At 38.6% G+C, this 18,591-nt stretch overlaps 1 protein-coding gene across 1 annotated transcript; it reads right to left on the bottom strand.

Annotated features, from left to right (window-relative positions):
• Positions 1-1,269: 1,269 nt before the first annotated feature.
• Positions 1,270-18,087, bottom strand: LOC126380215 (uncharacterized). Its single transcript, XM_050029470.1, has 8 exons — positions 17,999-18,087; positions 17,380-17,704; positions 8,936-10,597; positions 7,761-8,561; positions 4,227-5,036; positions 2,320-2,523; positions 1,723-2,127; positions 1,270-1,347 (listed from the first exon to the last, which is right to left on the bottom strand). Exons 1-8 carry the CDS (start codon positions 18,085-18,087, stop codon positions 1,270-1,272), a joined length of 4,374 nt encoding a protein of 1,457 aa, XP_049885427.1.
• Positions 18,088-18,591: the final 504 nt, after the last annotated feature.

Below are 18,591 nucleotides of genomic sequence, written 5' to 3'. Positions count from 1 at the left end.
GTTACAACAAATAGTAACGCTAAAACATTCGTGGAATAACGAAGTAACTAGACGTACAACCACTGTCGTGTCGTATAATGTCGTGAAACATGTCAGTACGTTTACTTACGACTCGACCATCCTAAAAAACTTTCGTGTAAAATCGAAGTAAGTGTTATTATGACTTTACTATATGGGAAAATACCAAAAAAAAATCACGTATTTATACTTACTTTCTTATTATGGGGGAAAAAATATTTTTATCAATGTTGCACAATTTCATTGTTTTTGTAATAATTTCTTCATTTTTACTGATATCTTAATGAAAATTTGTGAGAAGGTGTATTCGTGTACGCTGAATTGAATGGTGCAATAAAAAAAAAATGTCGCTAGTCCACTTACTGCGTTTTTCCACGGGGGGTGCGATATTAGTTAATTTGACCACCTTCTGGCTCCAATTATAACCCAGTATCAGAGAGCTTGCTAAGACAAATGCCATATAAGCTCAAACTCGATAACGGTACGAGGTTTTATAACCAAGTTCTTTAATCCCTTTAGCTACCTTTGGATTGAAAATGTATCTAGAGACCGTGGATATCATGTAGTACCAGAGTGCAAGACGAATCAAACGAGCCCAAACTCGACATGGTTGTGTAGTATTATTATAGCAGAGTTCTTTTGACCACCTTTCGGTTCCATCTTCAGACCTTGGCTTGAATATCATGTAGAACCAAAAACCATGTCGTGTGGGTTCGGAACAATGATGTAGAAAATATTATCCCATGAAGTGGTTAAAAAACGTGATTTTTCATGTACTTAGCCATAACTTGTAACTGATAGTATATTTTTGACTACGATTTAGTATTTATTACTCAGTATTTAGTGACGTATTTCGGTAAATGGGTCTCATTAGTGGTGGATATTTGGACTTAGTTCCATACTACTTTGGTCAATGTCCTTTGTATTTTATTGGAAAGACCCACACACTTGTAACATAAACGGCTGTCACCGGTGTTATTTTATACCTATTTTGGACTTTTGCTTTTCCAAGAATTTAGTTTCCATAGCACTCACCCCCCCCCCCGCCCCCATGGAAACTTAAATAAAAAATGTTTAACTCAGACGGGATTTGAACCTCTTTTGACAAGTTTCTTAGAGTGGTTCGTGGTTTACTGTTGAACATTACACTTTAGAGAGGAGTGTTATTTGACCACAGATACCATTGAGGAGATTCCGCAAAGTGACAATGCAGCAGCCTCTATGTCAGAAGTCGTAGGTCAGAAGACTACTTCAATGAAGACGCGCGGTGACTCTAAGAATCTTAATTCTGAAGTCGGCGTACGCAGCAACGTTCGTTATCTGCAAACCCTGCGCCACCGTGGATGATCAAGTTGGCAAATGCATTTCAACCGTCTTTCTAATTGCACTTGACTTCATAATTTAGGTAAGTATATTATTTATATTATTTATTACTTATTACTTTGTATTAGACATATCGCACATCTAGTTCTTTAAGGTCATAAATGTAGTTTTTAAAATTTTACAGTAGAGCGCTTTAACGATTTTTGTTTTGCCATATCTACGTTGATTACTAAGTTAAATCAATTTCAGATTTTTTTAAAGAACTAGATGTGCGATATATAGAAGCCGGTTTAATATTTTGTTTGAATTACCGTTATCATTATAATATGATACATGATTATTATTAGATACTAAATAAATTGTAACAATAATAAACAGTACCTTCATCGCCGATGGTCTTGGAGGCGTTGTAGCTTTAATCTTGTCAATCAAAGCTTTCTCCGAAGGTGTTCTACCTTCTGGTAAGGGTATGCCTGCTTCAGCCATTTTTTTGAGTGCTTTTTCTTTCTGGGCAGGTGTTTTCCCTTCGAGTGGTGTTATAATTCCAGCTGTATAAGCTTTCGCTATTTTGTCTTTCTCATCTGCGGATTTGGGTTCAGGTGGTAATCCCATTTCCTGCCTAACTTTGTCAATCAATTTCTTCTCCGACGCTGTTTTTCCCTCGGGTAAGGGTATACCAGCTTTAGCAAGCCCTTTCAATATTTTTTCTTTTTGTTCTGGTGTTTTTCCTTCAAGAGGTGTTATCAAACCTTCAGCTTTGGCTTTGCGCATCTTTTCTGAAGGTATCTTGATTGGAGTTGGCATCTCAGCTTTAATTTTGTTAATCAAAGCTTTTTCTGACGGTGTTCGGCCTTCGGGCAAAGTCACTCCTGCTTCAGCCATTTTGCGAAGTGCTTTTTCTTTCTGTTCAGGAGTTTTCCCTTCGAGTGGAGTGATAACGCCTGCAGCGTATCCTTTCGCTTGATTCATTTTCTCTGCTGATGTTTTGGGCTCCGGTGGTAATCCCATTTCTTGTCTAATTTTGTCGATAAGTTTCTTTTCAGACGGCGTTTTTCCTTCTGGCAGGGGAATACCAGTTTTGGCTAGTCCTCTAAGTATTTTCTCTTTTTGTTCGGGAGTTTTACCTTCAAGCGGTGTTATTAGTCCTTCAGCCTTTGCTTTTCTCATCTTTTCTGATGGTACCTATACGTATAAATTAAGGGGCATTAATTTCTTAAACAATGAAAATAATTTGTAGTGACATAAATGATTAACAATATGCCGTTTGTGGAAGTATATATGTAAAATGCAGGGTGTCCCGTAAATTGTAATGATATGAAACATGGGCGTAGCTGGGGCCATGACTGACCAATATAATGTGTGTTTTATTTTCAAACGGGAATAAAGTCTATATTTACAGTAAGTAATAAAGCTTATGTACTTACTTATTATATAATATGAGAATAATACATAGGTTTCAGTCACGGAATATTAGAAAGAGGTTGGAAGGGCCAAGTGAGAGCGAAACGCGCGCCATACATACATACATATAACATAAACTGCCTATATACGTCCCACTGCTGGGCACAGGCCTCCCCTCAATCAACCGGCGGGGGTATGGAGCATACTCCACCACGCTGCTCCACTGCGGGTTGGTGGAGGTGTTTTTACGGCTAATAGCCGGGACCAACGGCTTAACGTGCCCCCCGAAGCACGGAATCATCTTACTTTTTCGGACAATCGGGTGATTCAAGCCTGAAAAGTCCTTACCAAACAAAGGACAGTCTCACGAAGTGATTTCGACAATGTCCCCATCGGGAATCGAACCCGGACCTCCAGATCATGAGCCTAACGCTCTAACCACTAGACCACGGAGGCGCGCCATACAAGTATGAGTAAATAGTTCATAGTTCACCTTTGCACTCCACTCGTCCGTAAACTTTACGATTCACGGAGTTCCGCGAAAATAGATTAAAAGGTGGTCTTATAAATTATAATTGTAATCTGCAGGGTAAAAAGTTAAATATCGACTTTCATGGAAGGAGATCCCTCTTTATCACAGGAAAGCCGAAACCTTTACATGATCGCCTATTTATATATAAAAAAATAGTACTTATGCAGTATGTTACGAAAAGTAATACTAAAATTGAAACATATGACATAAAATGTAAAATGCTGGTAAAGTGGCTATGGAATTTGAGAAGCATTATTGGAGCTGTCTTAGTTAGGTATCTGTTTGCAGGAGTAGTAATAAAAGAGAGTGGGGTTGAACCGGCGACAGAGGTTCTCAAACAAAATGCTAGTTAGGGTATTTCCAACCTCTTTTTTCTATTCCATGGTATCAATTGAGATAGGTTATTATTTATAGGTAAATACAAGTGATACGTAGATGGGGTAGCAGGCGGCCGCTATCATTATTACATTACTGCTAGTGGTCTGGTCACAGTCACAGAGTTGATATTATCATAAATCTCGTAGGTGACGATGAGCAAAGATGGAGCAAACGCAAGATCTTTTATGCCTAAGTAAGTAAACGACACTGAAACTAATTCTGACATTTAATAAACCGTAATTTTCAATTTGTCTAGAATATTCTTCTCTGTTAATACTGCAGTTTCTTTAGTCCATTGTCAGGAATACGTAAAATTATGAGTTTACTTATACTTACTGCGTGCCCGAACACCTGCACGCAGGAGGATCGGATGAGCGCTGCAGATAGCGCCATACTTGTTGCCAAGTTTTGGGCCGATACTATTTAGTTTGCCATGTACACGATAAGAAGAAGAAGTTTACATAAATAATCTTACAACACTAAAACTCGTGTAACTTATATAGTTACATCAGAATGATAGGAAACCTTTTTTGGTGTGTCAAAATAAACAAAATACTTTCTAACAAAAATAAACAGTAAGTACCTTCATCGCGGATGGTCTTGGAGGCGTTGTAGCTTTAATCTTGTCAATCAAAGCTTTTTCAGAAGGTGTCCTACCTTCCGGCAATGGTATGCCTGCTTCAGCCATTTTTTTGAGTGCTTTTTCTTTTTGGGCGGGTGTTTTCCCTTCGAGTGGTGTTATAATTCCAGCTGTATAAGCTTTCGCTAATTTGTCTTTCTCATCTGCGGATTTGGGTTCAGGTGGTAATCCCATTTCCTGTCTCACTTTATCAATCAATTTCTTCTCCGACGCTGTTTTTCCCTCGGGTAAGGGTATACCAGCTTTAGCAAGCCCTTTCAGTATTTTTTCTTTTTGTTCTGGCGTTTTTCCTTCAAGAGGTGTTATCAAACCTTCAGCTTTGGCTTTGCGCATCTTTTCTGAAGGTATCTTGATTGGAGTTGGCATTTCAGCTTTAATTTTGTTAATCAAAGCTTTTTCTGACGGCGTTCGGCCTTCGGGCAAAGCCACTCCCGCTTCAGCCATTTTGCGAAGTGCTTTCTCTTTCTGTTCAGGGGTTTTCCCTTCGAGTGGAGTGATAACGCCTGCGGCGTATCCTTTCGCTTGATTTATTTTCTCTGCTGACGTTTTGGGCTCCGGTGGTAATCCCATTTCCTGTCTAATTTTGTCGATAAGCTTCTTTTCAGACGGCGTTTTTCCTTCAGGCAGAGGAATACCAGTTTTAGCTAGTCCTCTAAGTATTTTCTCTTTTTGTTCGGGAGTTTTACCTTCAAGCGGTGTTATGAGTCCTTCAGCCTTTGCTTTTCGCATCTTTTCGGATGGCACCTGTACAAATAAAGGTGTATTTATTTAATTAATAATAAATATTTTTTATAGACTAATTATATACATTTTGACACGCCTTCTGGTAATATAAACATATTTCAATTAACTTGTATAGGCAACTATGGTGTTCAGCTCAAAAATTGCAAGTAAATATGCATTGAAATAGGTAATATTTGTCATCGCGCTGTACGATCATTATTATGGCTTGTGACAATGTGTAGAGATCATTATTAAAGGAGATCATCGGCTCTCCATACTTTGGCCGGCCCAAATTTGAAAGAGCCGGCCAGAGAAAAAAAATGTGTCGAACTTTTCGAGTAGATTGCTCTGATCATTTTTTACTATGACACCAAACGTGTATGACCATTAGTTTGGCTTTAATTGGATTTTAAAAATCACGATTTTTTCATACATTTTGTAAAAAAAAATCTTATGTCCGTTTGGAAAAAGGGGATACAGGCGTATTACAAAGGACCATTAGAACATTTATTAGTATGGCGTCAAACTTCTATGACCATTATTTTGACGTTTATTGGACTTTCCGTTTTGGTTAATATGTTAAAATGCCGGCAATCGAAAAGAATACGTCGAATCCGTCTAATAGTTGCTTCTCAATATTTTTTAATGTGACACCAAACATCTATGACCATTATTTTGACTTTTATTGGAATTTACGTTTTAGTTCAAATGTGAAAAGTGCCGACCAGCAAAAATACCATGTAGACAGTATCGAGTAGATGCCTATTAACATTTTTTTCTATAGCACCAAACGTGTACGATCATTAGTTTGGCTTTTATTTTATTTTGAAAATCTTGATTTCTTATTTATTTTGTTTAAAAATAAAGTGCTTTGGGCAAAAATTGCGATATGGCGGATTACAAAGGACCTTTAATACAACTTTGAACATTTAATAATCTGGCGCAAAACATTTTTGGCCATTATTTTGACTTTGGCTTTTATTGGACTTTTTAAAATCTTTATTTTTTTATACATTTTAACAATGACAACAAGCAGAGCTTTCCCAATGACTAGTTATTAGTCAGAGGTGAACTTCTATATTAATACCATCTGATTTTAGATATGACGTTGGCTGTAGTTTTTGCATTCCACTCAACGTTACGGCGGCCTAAGTTTAGGTTGAATTATTATGACCGTAGATGGTTACCACCCTCCAAAGATAAGCTTGCCATCTAGTGACGAAACTCGTATTTTGGCATGACGTCTGAAGTAGCTGTTAGGAAAGACAGGAGTCGGGCAGTTGTACTTTGCATGTATGCCGATCACAATGTCCTGGTGCTACTCGGCCGATGACGTAGTACCTCTATCACCCCACTGTATTTTCCTTGTATACACACTTTTCTTTAAAAAAGTAGTTTCTAAAGCGTAAACGCAAACCTATTTTTAATTTATAAAAATGTGTCAAGAGACGACTATGTTACGCCTTTAGCAAGATAGTTCCATTATCACCAGATAAAACTTTTTTCGCCAAAGTGTAGGTATCTATGAAAACAGCAGATTTTTGAAAAATCGAATCAAGTTCAAAATAGTGGTCATAGACGTTTAATTCCATAGTAATAAACATTTTGACGATCCTTTACATAACGTGCCTGTTATATTATATTTTTTTACAAAATGAATCAAAAATCAAGTTTTTTTTTAATCTAACAAAAGCCAAACTAATGGTCATACACATTTTTGTCATAGTGAATAATGTTTACAGGTATCTTCTCGATAGCTTTGACGTGTGTTTTTTGCTGACCGGCACTTTTCACACAGAAACTATAACGTAAAGTCCAACAAAAGTCAAAATAATGGTCATACACGTTTGGTGCCATAATAATAAAAGGTCAAACGGATAAGTTATAACGGATTATACCAATATTGTTTCTTGGCCAGCACTTCACATTTTCACCAAAAATGTATGAAAATTCATGTTTTTTTAATTCGAATAAAACTGAAAATATTGACCCTACAGCTTTGGTGCCATAGTAATAAATACTCAGGTGGATAATATCTAACGGAATATAGCAAAATTTTTTTTTGGCCGGCACTTTGACTTCTGGGCCGAAATCCGATGATCTCCTTTGGTGAAGAACGAACGTAAGTAGCTATGTGTATATTATGTATAAACTACAGTGCGACTGAATGCGAAGTTTAATTTACAGTACGACAGGTTAGAATCCGAAATACTTAAATCGAAATTCTACTTTTTTGGCGTGGCTTATTGTTTTGCGTAGGATGGCATTGACTACTTGGCTAAATAAATGGGTAACGCTGACGCCTCTCACGCACTTTCAAAATTCAGCTCACGGTGTGATCTGACAAGCTTGTGCCTGAGAGGAGCAGCCCGCAACAAAACGACACCAATAAGCATGCGATAAGCGCTGAAAAAATGACCTCCTCACCGGCAGGGTCGGAATCGGATTTTTTATTGAATCTGGTTATCAGGATCGTATTATAACATCAATCGTAACATTATACTTACAATAGTTAGGTAGATACCTATATAATAATAACGAAAGAATCACATACAATTCCAGTCATACTACAACTATAACGGCACATAATATTAAGCGGTACTTAAATTTGTTATAAGTATTTGAGATCAAAATAAAATATAAAAGAGTAAGATACTTACTCCGAAATACGTAAAAAGACTTAAATCAATATAAATATTGTTTTTCATAATAACAAAAAAAAAATCTAACAATAATAAACAGTACCTTTATCGCGGATGGTCTTGGAGGCGTTGTAGCTTTAATCTTGTCAATCAAAGCTTTTTCAGAAGGTGTCCTACCTTCCGGCAATGGTATGCCTGCTTCAGCCATTTTTTTGAGTGCTTTTTCTTTCTGGGCGGGTGTTTTCCCTTCTAGTGGTGTTATAATTCCAGCAGTGTAAGCTTTCGCTAATTTGTCTTTCTCATCTGCTGATTTGGGTTCAGGTGGTAATCCCATTTCCTGTCTCACTTTGTCAATCAATTTCTTCTCCGACGCTGTTTTTCCCTCGGGTAAGGGTATACCAGCTTTAGCAAGCCCTTTCAGTATTTTTTCTTTTTGTTCTGGTGTTTTTCCTTCAAGAGGTGTTATCAAACCTTCAGCTTTGGCTTTGCGCATCTTTTCTGAAGGTATCTTGATTGGAGTGGGCATTTCAGCTTTAATTTTGTTAATCAAAGCTTTTTCAGACGGCGTTCGGCCTTCGGGCAAAGCCACTCCCGCTTCAGCCATTTTGCGAAGTGCTTTCTCTTTCTGTTCAGGAGTTTTTCCTTCGAGTGGAGTGATAACGCCTGCAGCGTATCCTTTCGCTTGATTCATTTTCTCTGCTGACGTTTTGGGCTCCGGTGGTAATCCCATTTCCTGTCTAATTTTGTCGATAAGTTTCTTTTCAGACGGCGTTTTTCCTTCAGGTAGAGGAATACCAGTTTTAGCTAGTCCTCTAAGTATTTTCTCTTTTTGTTCGGGAGTTTTACCTTCAAGTGGTGTTATGAGTCCTTCAGCCTTTGCTTTTCGCATTTTCTCCGATGGAACCTGTAAAAATTAAGACCATTTACTTACTTAACTCATCGAAAAATGTTTCATTGTCACAAATTGTCGATTACGTCTGGTAATAGGAATGAAAGATATAATATACAGTCATTCGAATAGTCAATATATAAAAAAAAAACTAATTTTGTTAGAGACAAAATAAATTCTTACAGTAAAGTAAAAAGACACAAAAGCTGTACCTTCATCGCAGATGGTCTTGGAGGCGTTGTGGCTTTAATCTTGTCAATCAAAGCTTTTTCCGAAGGTGTTCTACCTTCTGGTAAGGGTATGCCTGCTTCAGCCATTTTTTTGAGCGCTTTTTCTTTCTGGGCGGGTGTTTTCCCTTCTAGTGGTGTTATAATTCCAGCAGTGTAAGCTTTCGCTAATTTGTCTTTCTCATCTGCGGATTTGGGTTCAGGTGGTAATCCCATTTCCTGTCTCACCTTATCGATCAATTTCTTCTCTGACGCTGTTTTTCCCTCAGGTAGGGGTATACCAGCTTTAGCAAGCCCTTTCAGTATTTTTTCTTTTTGTTCTGGCGTTTTACCTTCAAGAGGTGTTATCAAACCTTCAGCTTTGGCTTTGCGCATCTTTTCTGAAGGTATCTTGATTGGAGTTGGCATCTCAGCTTTAATTTTGTTAATCAAAGCTTTTTCTGACGGCGTGCGGCCTTCAGGCAAAGCCACGCCCGCTTCAGCCATTTTGCGAAGTGCTTTCTCTTTCTGTTCAGGAGTTTTGCCTTCGAGTGGAGTGATAACGCCTGCAGCGTATCCTTTGGCTTGATTCATTTTTTCTTCGGAAGTTTTGGGCTCCGGTGGTAATCCCATTTCCTGTCTTATTTTGTCGATAAGTTTCTTTTCCGAGGGCGTTTTTCCCTCAGGTAAAGGTATACCGTTTTTAGCTAGTCCTTTAAGTATTTTCTCTTTTTGTTCTGGGGTCTTTCCTTCAAGAGGTGTTATTAACCCTTCGGCCTTTGCTTTGCGCAACTTTTCTGATGGTATTTTTAGCACAGGAGTAGTAGCTTTAACTTTATCTATCAAAGCTTTTTCTGATGGTGTTCGGCCTTCTGGCAAAGGCACTCCCGCCGCCGCCATTTTGCGCAGTGCTTTCTCTTTCTGTTCCGGAGATTTCCCCTCAAGCGGCGTTATAATTCCAGCTGCATAAGCTTTAGCTAGATTCGCTTTGTCTGCTGACGTTTTGGGCTCAGGTGGCAGCCCCATATCCTTTTTGATTTTATCGATTAGTTTCTTTTCTGAGGGTGTTTTGCCTTCAGGCAAAGGAATGCCATGTTTAGCCAATCCTTTTAGTATTTTTTCTTTTTGTTCTGGAGTTTTTCCTTCAAGGGGTGTTATTAAACCTTCAGCTTTGGCTTTGCGCAACTTTTCCGAGGGTATTTTTATTGCAGGAGTGGAAGCTTTAATTTTACTTATCAGAGCTTTTTCGGAAGGTGTTCGACCTTCCGGTAAAGGTACACCTGCTTCGGCCATTTTTCGGAGAGCTTTCTCTTTTTGTTCAGGAGTTTTTCCTTCTAATGGTGTTATTATACCAGCGGCATATGCCTTAGCAAGGTTATCCTTTTCTGTAGCAGATTTTGGTTCGGGTGGCAATCCCATTTCCTGTCTGATTTTATCAATAAGTTTTTTTTCAGACGCCGTTTTTCCTTCAGGTAACGGAATTCCATTTTTAGCTAGACCTTTTAGTATTCTTTCTTGTTGTTCTGGAGTCTTTCCTTCAAGCGGTGTAAGTAACCCTTCGGCCCTAGCTTTATCTAGTTTTTCTTGAGGTATTTTTCCCTCTCCGACACCGATTGATTTCTGCATTTCACTTGGTTTCAATCGTTCACCTAAAGGTAAGTGGCCACAGAGAATGCAACAACAATTAGTACAATTTTTCTTTTTATAACAATCATAAAGACTTTTCATCACTTCAAACATTGCATCGGAATTACAAGAACAGCAGCAAGTGTCTTCTTGTTGTAATTGACACCTGTATATTTTTGAGAGTATTTTTGGATTTGCAAACGGGTTTGAACATTGCGGCTTGTCGCAAGACCGGCAACAGTTATTAACAATAAAATTTCTGTCAAAAGGCCTATTATTATTATTGATCTCCTTAGAACTTTTTATTTTTTTAATGTTATTCACTTTTGAGTTGTTTTTTGATGCATCGGGCATACTGTAATGGTTCGTAAGATTCGTAAATTCTCCATGTGCGTTAAACGATCGTATCATATAAATTATATCATTTTTAGTACAATGGAATATTCTATATTTTCTTCGGTTTTTGTATCTATGTTTTTTCTTAATTAAAGATTGTGCTTCATTATAAACATCGTTTCTGTTAACATTCTCATCAAACGTTTGAATATTTTGTTTGTATTTAACTGTATCTTTAAGAGACACATGTTTTCTTGCTCTGTCGTTGTATGTTTTAAAGTAGCGATCTGTAAAACGTGCTTTGTTTTCGTACAAGCACTGAACTTCTAAATCTTTTTCCGGCATATTTTCACGTGATTCTTTTGCGATTTTTAACAAGAAACGCTCAAATGCGGAGTTTTATACGCTTGATTTTCAACAGCCACTCTGTAAGTAAAAGATTAGAATACCAATTACGTTTAGTGAAGTACATTCTCAGATTCTACTAAGGTGCAAACAAAATCTAACATGTGTTTGTAAAAACAAGCAGTCTATGCTGCGCGAGCAACTTCGTTGGGTGTCGCAATTTGATTGTACTTGTCTTTAGTATAAGATGTATTAGTATAATAATATGTGGGATTAATGTCGGGACAAACCCTTTTAGGGTTTTCCGATGTTAACTATTTAAAATGTAGCATTAAATTGTATGTATGATAAATAAATAAAAAAATAATAATAAAAAAAATAATAATAAATGAACTGTTATATGAAAACATGAAACTTGTACAATACGTGGATTCCTAAAAAGTACCCAGATGTGTAGGACTCTCACATTTTTTAAGTACTTAATCAAACCGAAAGCCGGTGTTTATACGTGAACTACAAGACACTCATCATCATCAATTTAAGAGTCACGCTCTTGTCGGTGTAGCATTTTCCATTCCAGTCTATCAAAGGCCAATTCCTTGACTTCCCTATAAGACACGACGTTAACCTTTTCTTTAATCTGTTCCATGTAAGCTCTTCTTGGTCTTCCCCTTCCTCTCTTTCCTTCTATGATTCTTTTAATAAATTCGTCGTGTCTTATTAGGTGTCTAATCATCTTGCCCCTTCTGTCCTCAATAATTCTCAGTATTTGTCTCACTACTATGACAAGAATAGTAGTGCTATGTAGTATTAAAATGTTAGGTAGCCTGTCTACCTAGTGTCCTGCTTCAGTAAGAATTGAGAAAGTGGACTCATAATTTTTAGGGTAGTTTCCCTAATAAGGTACCTACCTAAGTACTTACTATTGATAGTCGTTCTATAATATGTTTTAACTAGGTAATGCATGCGAATATAATGAGTAGGTACCTAGAAATAAGTGCAGGAACACTGTTGTGGTAGGTCATTTATAGCGATTTTTAGACAAATTTTATGATAAGTAAACAATCTAGGACTTTTAGGAGTAGACTGTAAACTGGCAACCATGATTTGTAAACAATAAAAATGCTGTTAACTCTATTACTAAAAATGCATACTTACATTTTATATACCTCTCATAACTTTTAAATTTCTCGTTCCATATAACACAAACAAACGTATAAATGGTATAACTTTACATATTTTGATAATTATTTTTGATAAGTTTGGTTTTTTGACATGTTTTGTTTCCAAAATATTATTGACGTAGTTTTTTTTCTATTCTCTTTCACTGACGTCTTTTGACGCCAGGAATGTGAAATTGGGTGAGTAGGTGTATCTTCTCTTTTCTTCATTTCAATACTTTTTGCCAACTTTTTGCAGACAGTGAAAAGATAATGGGTTATGAGCAACCATCTGTCTAACAATTAAAACAACAACAACGAAGTCCTCTGATATCAAGAACTAAAAAATTGGAATAATTTGTTTGAAAAAGTCAGTTGTATAAGTAAAGAATAAATAAAAAAGAACTGTACAATTTGTATCTACTGTGTTACTACGATGGTTCAGCAAAATTTCTATTGAAATGAAATAACCGCCATGCCTTGCAGGTCAGAAAATATGTTTATTTCACTATGTACCTATTTTTAGAATACCTATAAATATCTGAATATAATGTGACTTAGGCAGGCCGTAGGTAATACAGGGTGTTAGTGACATCGTAACGAAAACTTTGAGAGATGATTCAGACTATGAATCTGAGTTGATATCAAGTAGAATTTTCTGTCGCAAAAGTATGGATCTGAAAATAATTTAAAAAAACCCGGAAATGTTCATGAATTTTCCCATTTCTGAGTTAATAATATCAAGTGGAATTTTCTACCGCAAAAGTATTGTATTTAAGTATTACGTACAAAGAGAGTGAGTAGAAGTGCACCTCTCCGCGATACAGTCTCCGCGTTTATTCGTAGGTCTCCGCACGGTTAGGTTAGGTTAGGGTACCGCTACGTAAGGGCATCCGCCGGCGGGGACGCGGTTGTGTGCAATTGCGTTCCTGTACCCGCGCCACATGGCGGCAAGGAGGAACACCGTTGGGTTTAGTGGGTATACCGGGTTTCCCGGGGAGTCGCACATAACCATCGTCCCGGGCGGCGTGGTATACGTAATGCATTTCCCAACGTAAAAAAAAGGTTACCGCTACGTGCTTATTAGCCTTGGATGTCCTGCGAGTAAATTGTATTAGTAATTGTTAGGCTTAGCCTCAGTGTAGTAGGCACTTGAATAAATTATGGTTTTAAGTCGTTTAGGTATCAGTGAATGTTTACGCGTTAATTGAGTAAGTGTAAAAATGTTTTGATAGTGTTATGAATGTTATGATATTCATCATCATTAATTTCAGAGCCACGCTCTTGTCGGTGTAGCATTCTCTATTCTTGTCTATCAAAGACCAATTCTTTCACTTCCTTGTAAGGCGCGACGTTCACCGTCTCTTTAATTTTTTCCATGTAAGCTCTTCTTGATCTTCCCCTTACGCTCTTTTTTTGTAGTTTCTCTACTATGATGTTTTACTAAATTCGTCGTGTCTTATTAAGTGTTCGATCATCTTGGTTTTATTTACTAGGTGCGCTGGTATTAGAAAAGCCAAGTGTGACTGCGATGCTGGACTTAAGTTTACCACGCAAACGGCCCTCCTGGAACCAACGATTCGTCACGCGAAGCTCGACGCGAAGAAAGCCCGTGTTAACACAACTATCGAGCGACTGTATGAAAAATGCGCTGCATATAATTTGAGGTACGACGGTATACAGGGTGTTAGTGACATCGTAACGAAAACTTTGAGGGGTGGTTCAGGCCATGATTCTGTGTTGATATCAAGTAGAAATTTCCGTCGCAAAAGTATGGATTGGAAAATAGTTAAAAAGAAAAGAAAAATTTTCATGAATTTTTTGACACGAAATTCCACTTGCTATCAACTCAGAATCATGGTCTGAACCATCCCCCTCAGTATTCGTTACGGTGTCACTAACACCCATACCTACTTATATGGCTACCGTATGTACTTGTACGGGGTGTAAGTGTCATCGTAACGAATACTGAGAGGGATGATTCATCTGATTATTCTGAGTTAATATCAAGTGGAATTTTCCATCGCAAAAGTATGGAATTGAAAATAATTTCAAAAAACTAAAAAAAATCATGAATTTTGCGACGGAAAATTCCACTTGATTTTAACTCAGAATCATGGTCTGAATCAACCCCCTCAGTATTCGTTACGATGTCACTAACACCCAGTATGTTTGGCAGTCGTAGTTGCGACGGCCTCTGTGGTCCAGTGGTTAAGCATTGGGCTCACGATCCGAAGGTCCTGGGTTCGAATCCCGGTGGGGACATAGTATAGGCTGATCACCTGATTGTACAAAGAAAGATGATCCGTGCTTCGAAAGGCACGTTAAGCCGTTGGTCCCGGTTACTACTTACTGATGTAAGTACGTAGTCGTTATGAGTCATGTCAGAGGCCTATGACGGCTCAATAATAACCCTGACACCAGGGTTGATGGGGTTGGTAATCCACCTCACAACCCACACGATAGAAAAAAGATAGGTGGAACATTTGTCGTGCCTGAGTGTAATAACGAAGGGTAATTTAGACCCAAAACCAAACAAAAAAGATGAATGTCTGTTATCCATGAAATTAGAAGGTGTAACGAAGGCAAATGCACAGCGCCATCTATTTTTTTTTTTGGGAACGTACCTTGCAATGTCCCTTATGTTAATAACACAGGGTACGGTACAGGCTACTTAGGGTTCTGTTATGTACGTAACATAACAGAACCCTAAGTAGCCGTATCTTTTTAGACTAACTCGATGCACTATATACGCATTTTTTCGTAAGTACTAGGCCTACAGAAGGAAATTAATAAGTACTACTTATTATTAACTAGCGACTCGCCCCGGCTTCGCTCAAGTGCAATGCTGAGGAAAAAATTAAATTATTTACGACATCACATTAAAAACGTCAAAAATAACAGTATTTCTCCACTATTTAATGGATGTTATTATACATATAAACCTGCCTCTTTAATCATTCTATCTATTAAAAAAACCGCATCAAAATCCGTTGCGTAGTTTTAAAGATTTAAGCGTACATAGGCATATAGGGACAGAAAGAGCGACTTTGTTTTATACCATGTAGTGATCATCACAATTTTTGACAGATATTGCCCGTTTAGTGGGTTTGTCAGCAACGAAAACTACTTAAGCAACACCATAAAGGACTTCTTTATCCTCTGCTGCTTCATCTTAGCCAACTTCGTGGTTTTCATAACAATCGTCACAAGAATGTCTGTGCAGATAATTTTCTTGGTTTTAGAATCTGCCAAATGGATTCGTAGGTATGTTAAGTTGAATTATTTTTTGATTTCTTAATTCAATAATTAAAATTAATTGTACAATTACAATTAATTGTAATACTTTTATACTTACTTAGTTCCCTGATACTGACCCCGCCGGCGTGGTCGACGATTTCCCTCAATCAGCGCTTATCGCTATCGACCCACTAGGGTTGATTAATTCTTTCAAATATTCTTCCTGTCAGACAACGCCGTGAGCCGAGGTTCGCGCCCAACTGGGCAAAATTTAAGACAACAGGCCTGAGGGTGATCAGTTGGGCGTGAACCTCTGCTCAGGGAGTCGTCTGAAAGGATAGGAATAATAGGAAAGAATTAATCGAGCCTAGTGAGTAAATAGCGATGAGCGATGAGTGAAGGAAATCGTCGACCACGCCGACGGGGTCTCTCACTAGAGTACCTACCTGTCTACCTTCTTCATTACGTGGTACCTACTCGCCCCATCAATACTGCACGCTGTGCTAGGTCACATTTGGGTTATTTTTTTAGTTTCCCACGCTTATATTTTATGACATTAGACTACGTTTTATTAAACATTTACAGGGCTATAGCAACAAAAACAAAACCGGAAAACATCACACCGAGAAAATCGGAAAGTACTGACTCTCATCATGTCATGGAATCACTAAAGAACAAATCATTTAAACGAAGGACATTCACCGCGTTTGCGCAAAACTTAGATACAAATTAATAGGTAAGTAGTATAATATAAAGTAAGTACTTACCTATATTATGCCCAATCTTCTCTAAGGCCAGTCCGGATCTCAGTAAGGGTCCCGAATCCCGATTGAAGGGACTATTAGGTACACTACTAAAACCATCGAGCCCGCTGCGTTTGTATTAGGTTCTTTTTATTATTATTTAAAGAAAGTAGGTGCCTACCTAATCTACTTAAGTTAGTAAATACTTGAGATATATTTTATTAATACCAAATTAAAGTTATTTTTAATATTGCAGGCTTCAGAGAGAGGAAACATATTTTTACGAAGTCGTCATAAAACGTGGACGCAATGGCATTTGATTTTATTTTACTTAATTATTGTTTTTGTAGCAGATATTTTTTGTTTAAATGGTATAATTAAATACCGGTTCGTTTTATTTTCACGTAGAAGTAAACAATTTTTAAGATCACTGTACAGCATTTCGGACCCACGATACCCCTGATGACGTATCTGGTTACCAAAGATCAGTTACGAACGTGGATTAAAGGATGATACCCCTGGTGGTATGTGGGTCTTTTAAAATTAAACTAGGTATATATACCCCTGTTCGAAACCCAAATGACCGTAGTGTTGCGGTGTGGAATGCGAAAATGTATTTATCCCCTTCGTCCACGTTCGTAACCAATTATGTAACTAGTTATGAAACTTTGGTTAGGTATAACGTTTCCCGCTCATTTCTGAATTAAGGGACGCCCACGTCACTTTTTCCTTTTTGTAGGACAGATAATCGGGCCGATTTTTCCTCCGATTTTTATGCCCGACTCCGAATGTTCCTTTTAGGCCTCGGTCTCGAATTTTGCGGGCAGCGGAGCGGCAGCGGCGGCGGCGCGGGAGAGGGGCGGGCAACGCATACCTGTTCTCGAAACCAGCGGGCAGATCGCGCGGCACTGTAGCGGTGTAGTGTTGTGTTCGTGGTTGTGTTGTCGACATTCGCAAACGAAATGTCTGAAAATCGGCGACAACGGCGTTTTTATTTCTTCCCATAAACGATTAATTATTCTTCTATTTTTATGGTTCACATCTTTGCTGTTCCATATGGGTCTCCTCTCAAAGATTGCCGAAATAATTTGCTCTTGCACGTCCGAGGACATTTTGATACCTACGTCACGAAAAAAAAGTACAACACTATACTACAATGCAGACGCGCAACGGTCACCGCTCGACTGGAGTGCACCGCTCGTTGCCCGCCCCCGCGCCGCTCCCGCGCCGCTGTTTTCGAGACCCGGTCCATTTGACGATACGCATAAGATCCTGCCGCTCCCGCGCCGCCGCCGCCGCCGCCCCGCTGCCCGCAAAATTCGAGGCAGAGGCCTAAGGCCTCGGTCTCGAATTTTGCGGGCAGCGGAGCGGCAGCGGCGGCGGCGCGGGAGAGGGGCGGGCAACGCATACCTGTTCTCGAAACCAGCGGGCAGATCGCGCGGCACTGTAGCGGTGTAGTGTTGTGTTCGTGGTTGTGTTGTCGACATTCGCAAACGAAATGTCTGAAAATCGGCGACAACATCTTTTGGATTCAAATGTATTCCTAACGCTCGATTTATTGTGGAAGAACAGAGATTCAGTTCGTTTGAGATTCAATATTCAGTTCGTTTTTTATTTCTTCCCATAAACGATTAATTATTCTTCTATTTTTATGGTTCACATCTTTGCTGTTCATATGGGTCTCCTCTCAAAGATTGCCGAAATAATTTGCTCTTGCACGTCCGAGGACATTTTGATACCTACGTCACGAAAAAAAAGTACAACACTATACTACAATGCAGACGCGCAACGGTCACCGCTCGACTGGAGTGCACCGCTCGTTGCCCGCCCCCGCGCCGCTCCCGCGCCGCTGTTTTCGAGACCCGGTCCATTTGACGATACGCATAAGATCCTGCCGCTCCCGCGCCGCTGCCGCCGCCACCCCGCTGCCCGCAAAATTCGAGGCAGAGGCCTTAAAGATCGTTTTGATATACAGCCAGCTACGTGAGACTAGCTAGCCGATCAGAGCATAGAGCAACATACCTCCGCGGACCACCGAGGTAGTGGTCACAGACCAAGTAGGGACGCTACGCATAGATGGTCTACTTACTATCAAAAGGAAATGGGCCTCTTACCAACTGGTCACAGCAAAATGTTGTCAAATCCGGAAATAGTCAAATCTAGAAAATGACAAATAAGGAAATGGTCGTTAACTACCTAAAGGAGAACAACACGGGCCGTGTTTTCCTACCCAACGGTAAATAAAAGAAAACAAAGCCGAACTTGAAATTTAATAATCCAATCGACCAAAAAATTAGATATATAAATAAAATTACAAGTAGTTAATAATAATTACAATACATTTTAGACCTAAGAGAAATGGAAAAATAAGTCCTAAAAATAAAAATGT

Source organism: Pectinophora gossypiella, chromosome Z, assembly GCF_024362695.1.
Source record: "Pectinophora gossypiella chromosome Z, ilPecGoss1.1, whole genome shotgun sequence".
In the NCBI taxonomy this organism is placed as follows: Eukaryota; Metazoa; Arthropoda; class Insecta; order Lepidoptera; family Gelechiidae; genus Pectinophora; species Pectinophora gossypiella.
The sequence above is the reverse complement of the archived record's forward strand: the minus strand, read 5'-3'. Positions and strand labels throughout refer to the sequence as shown.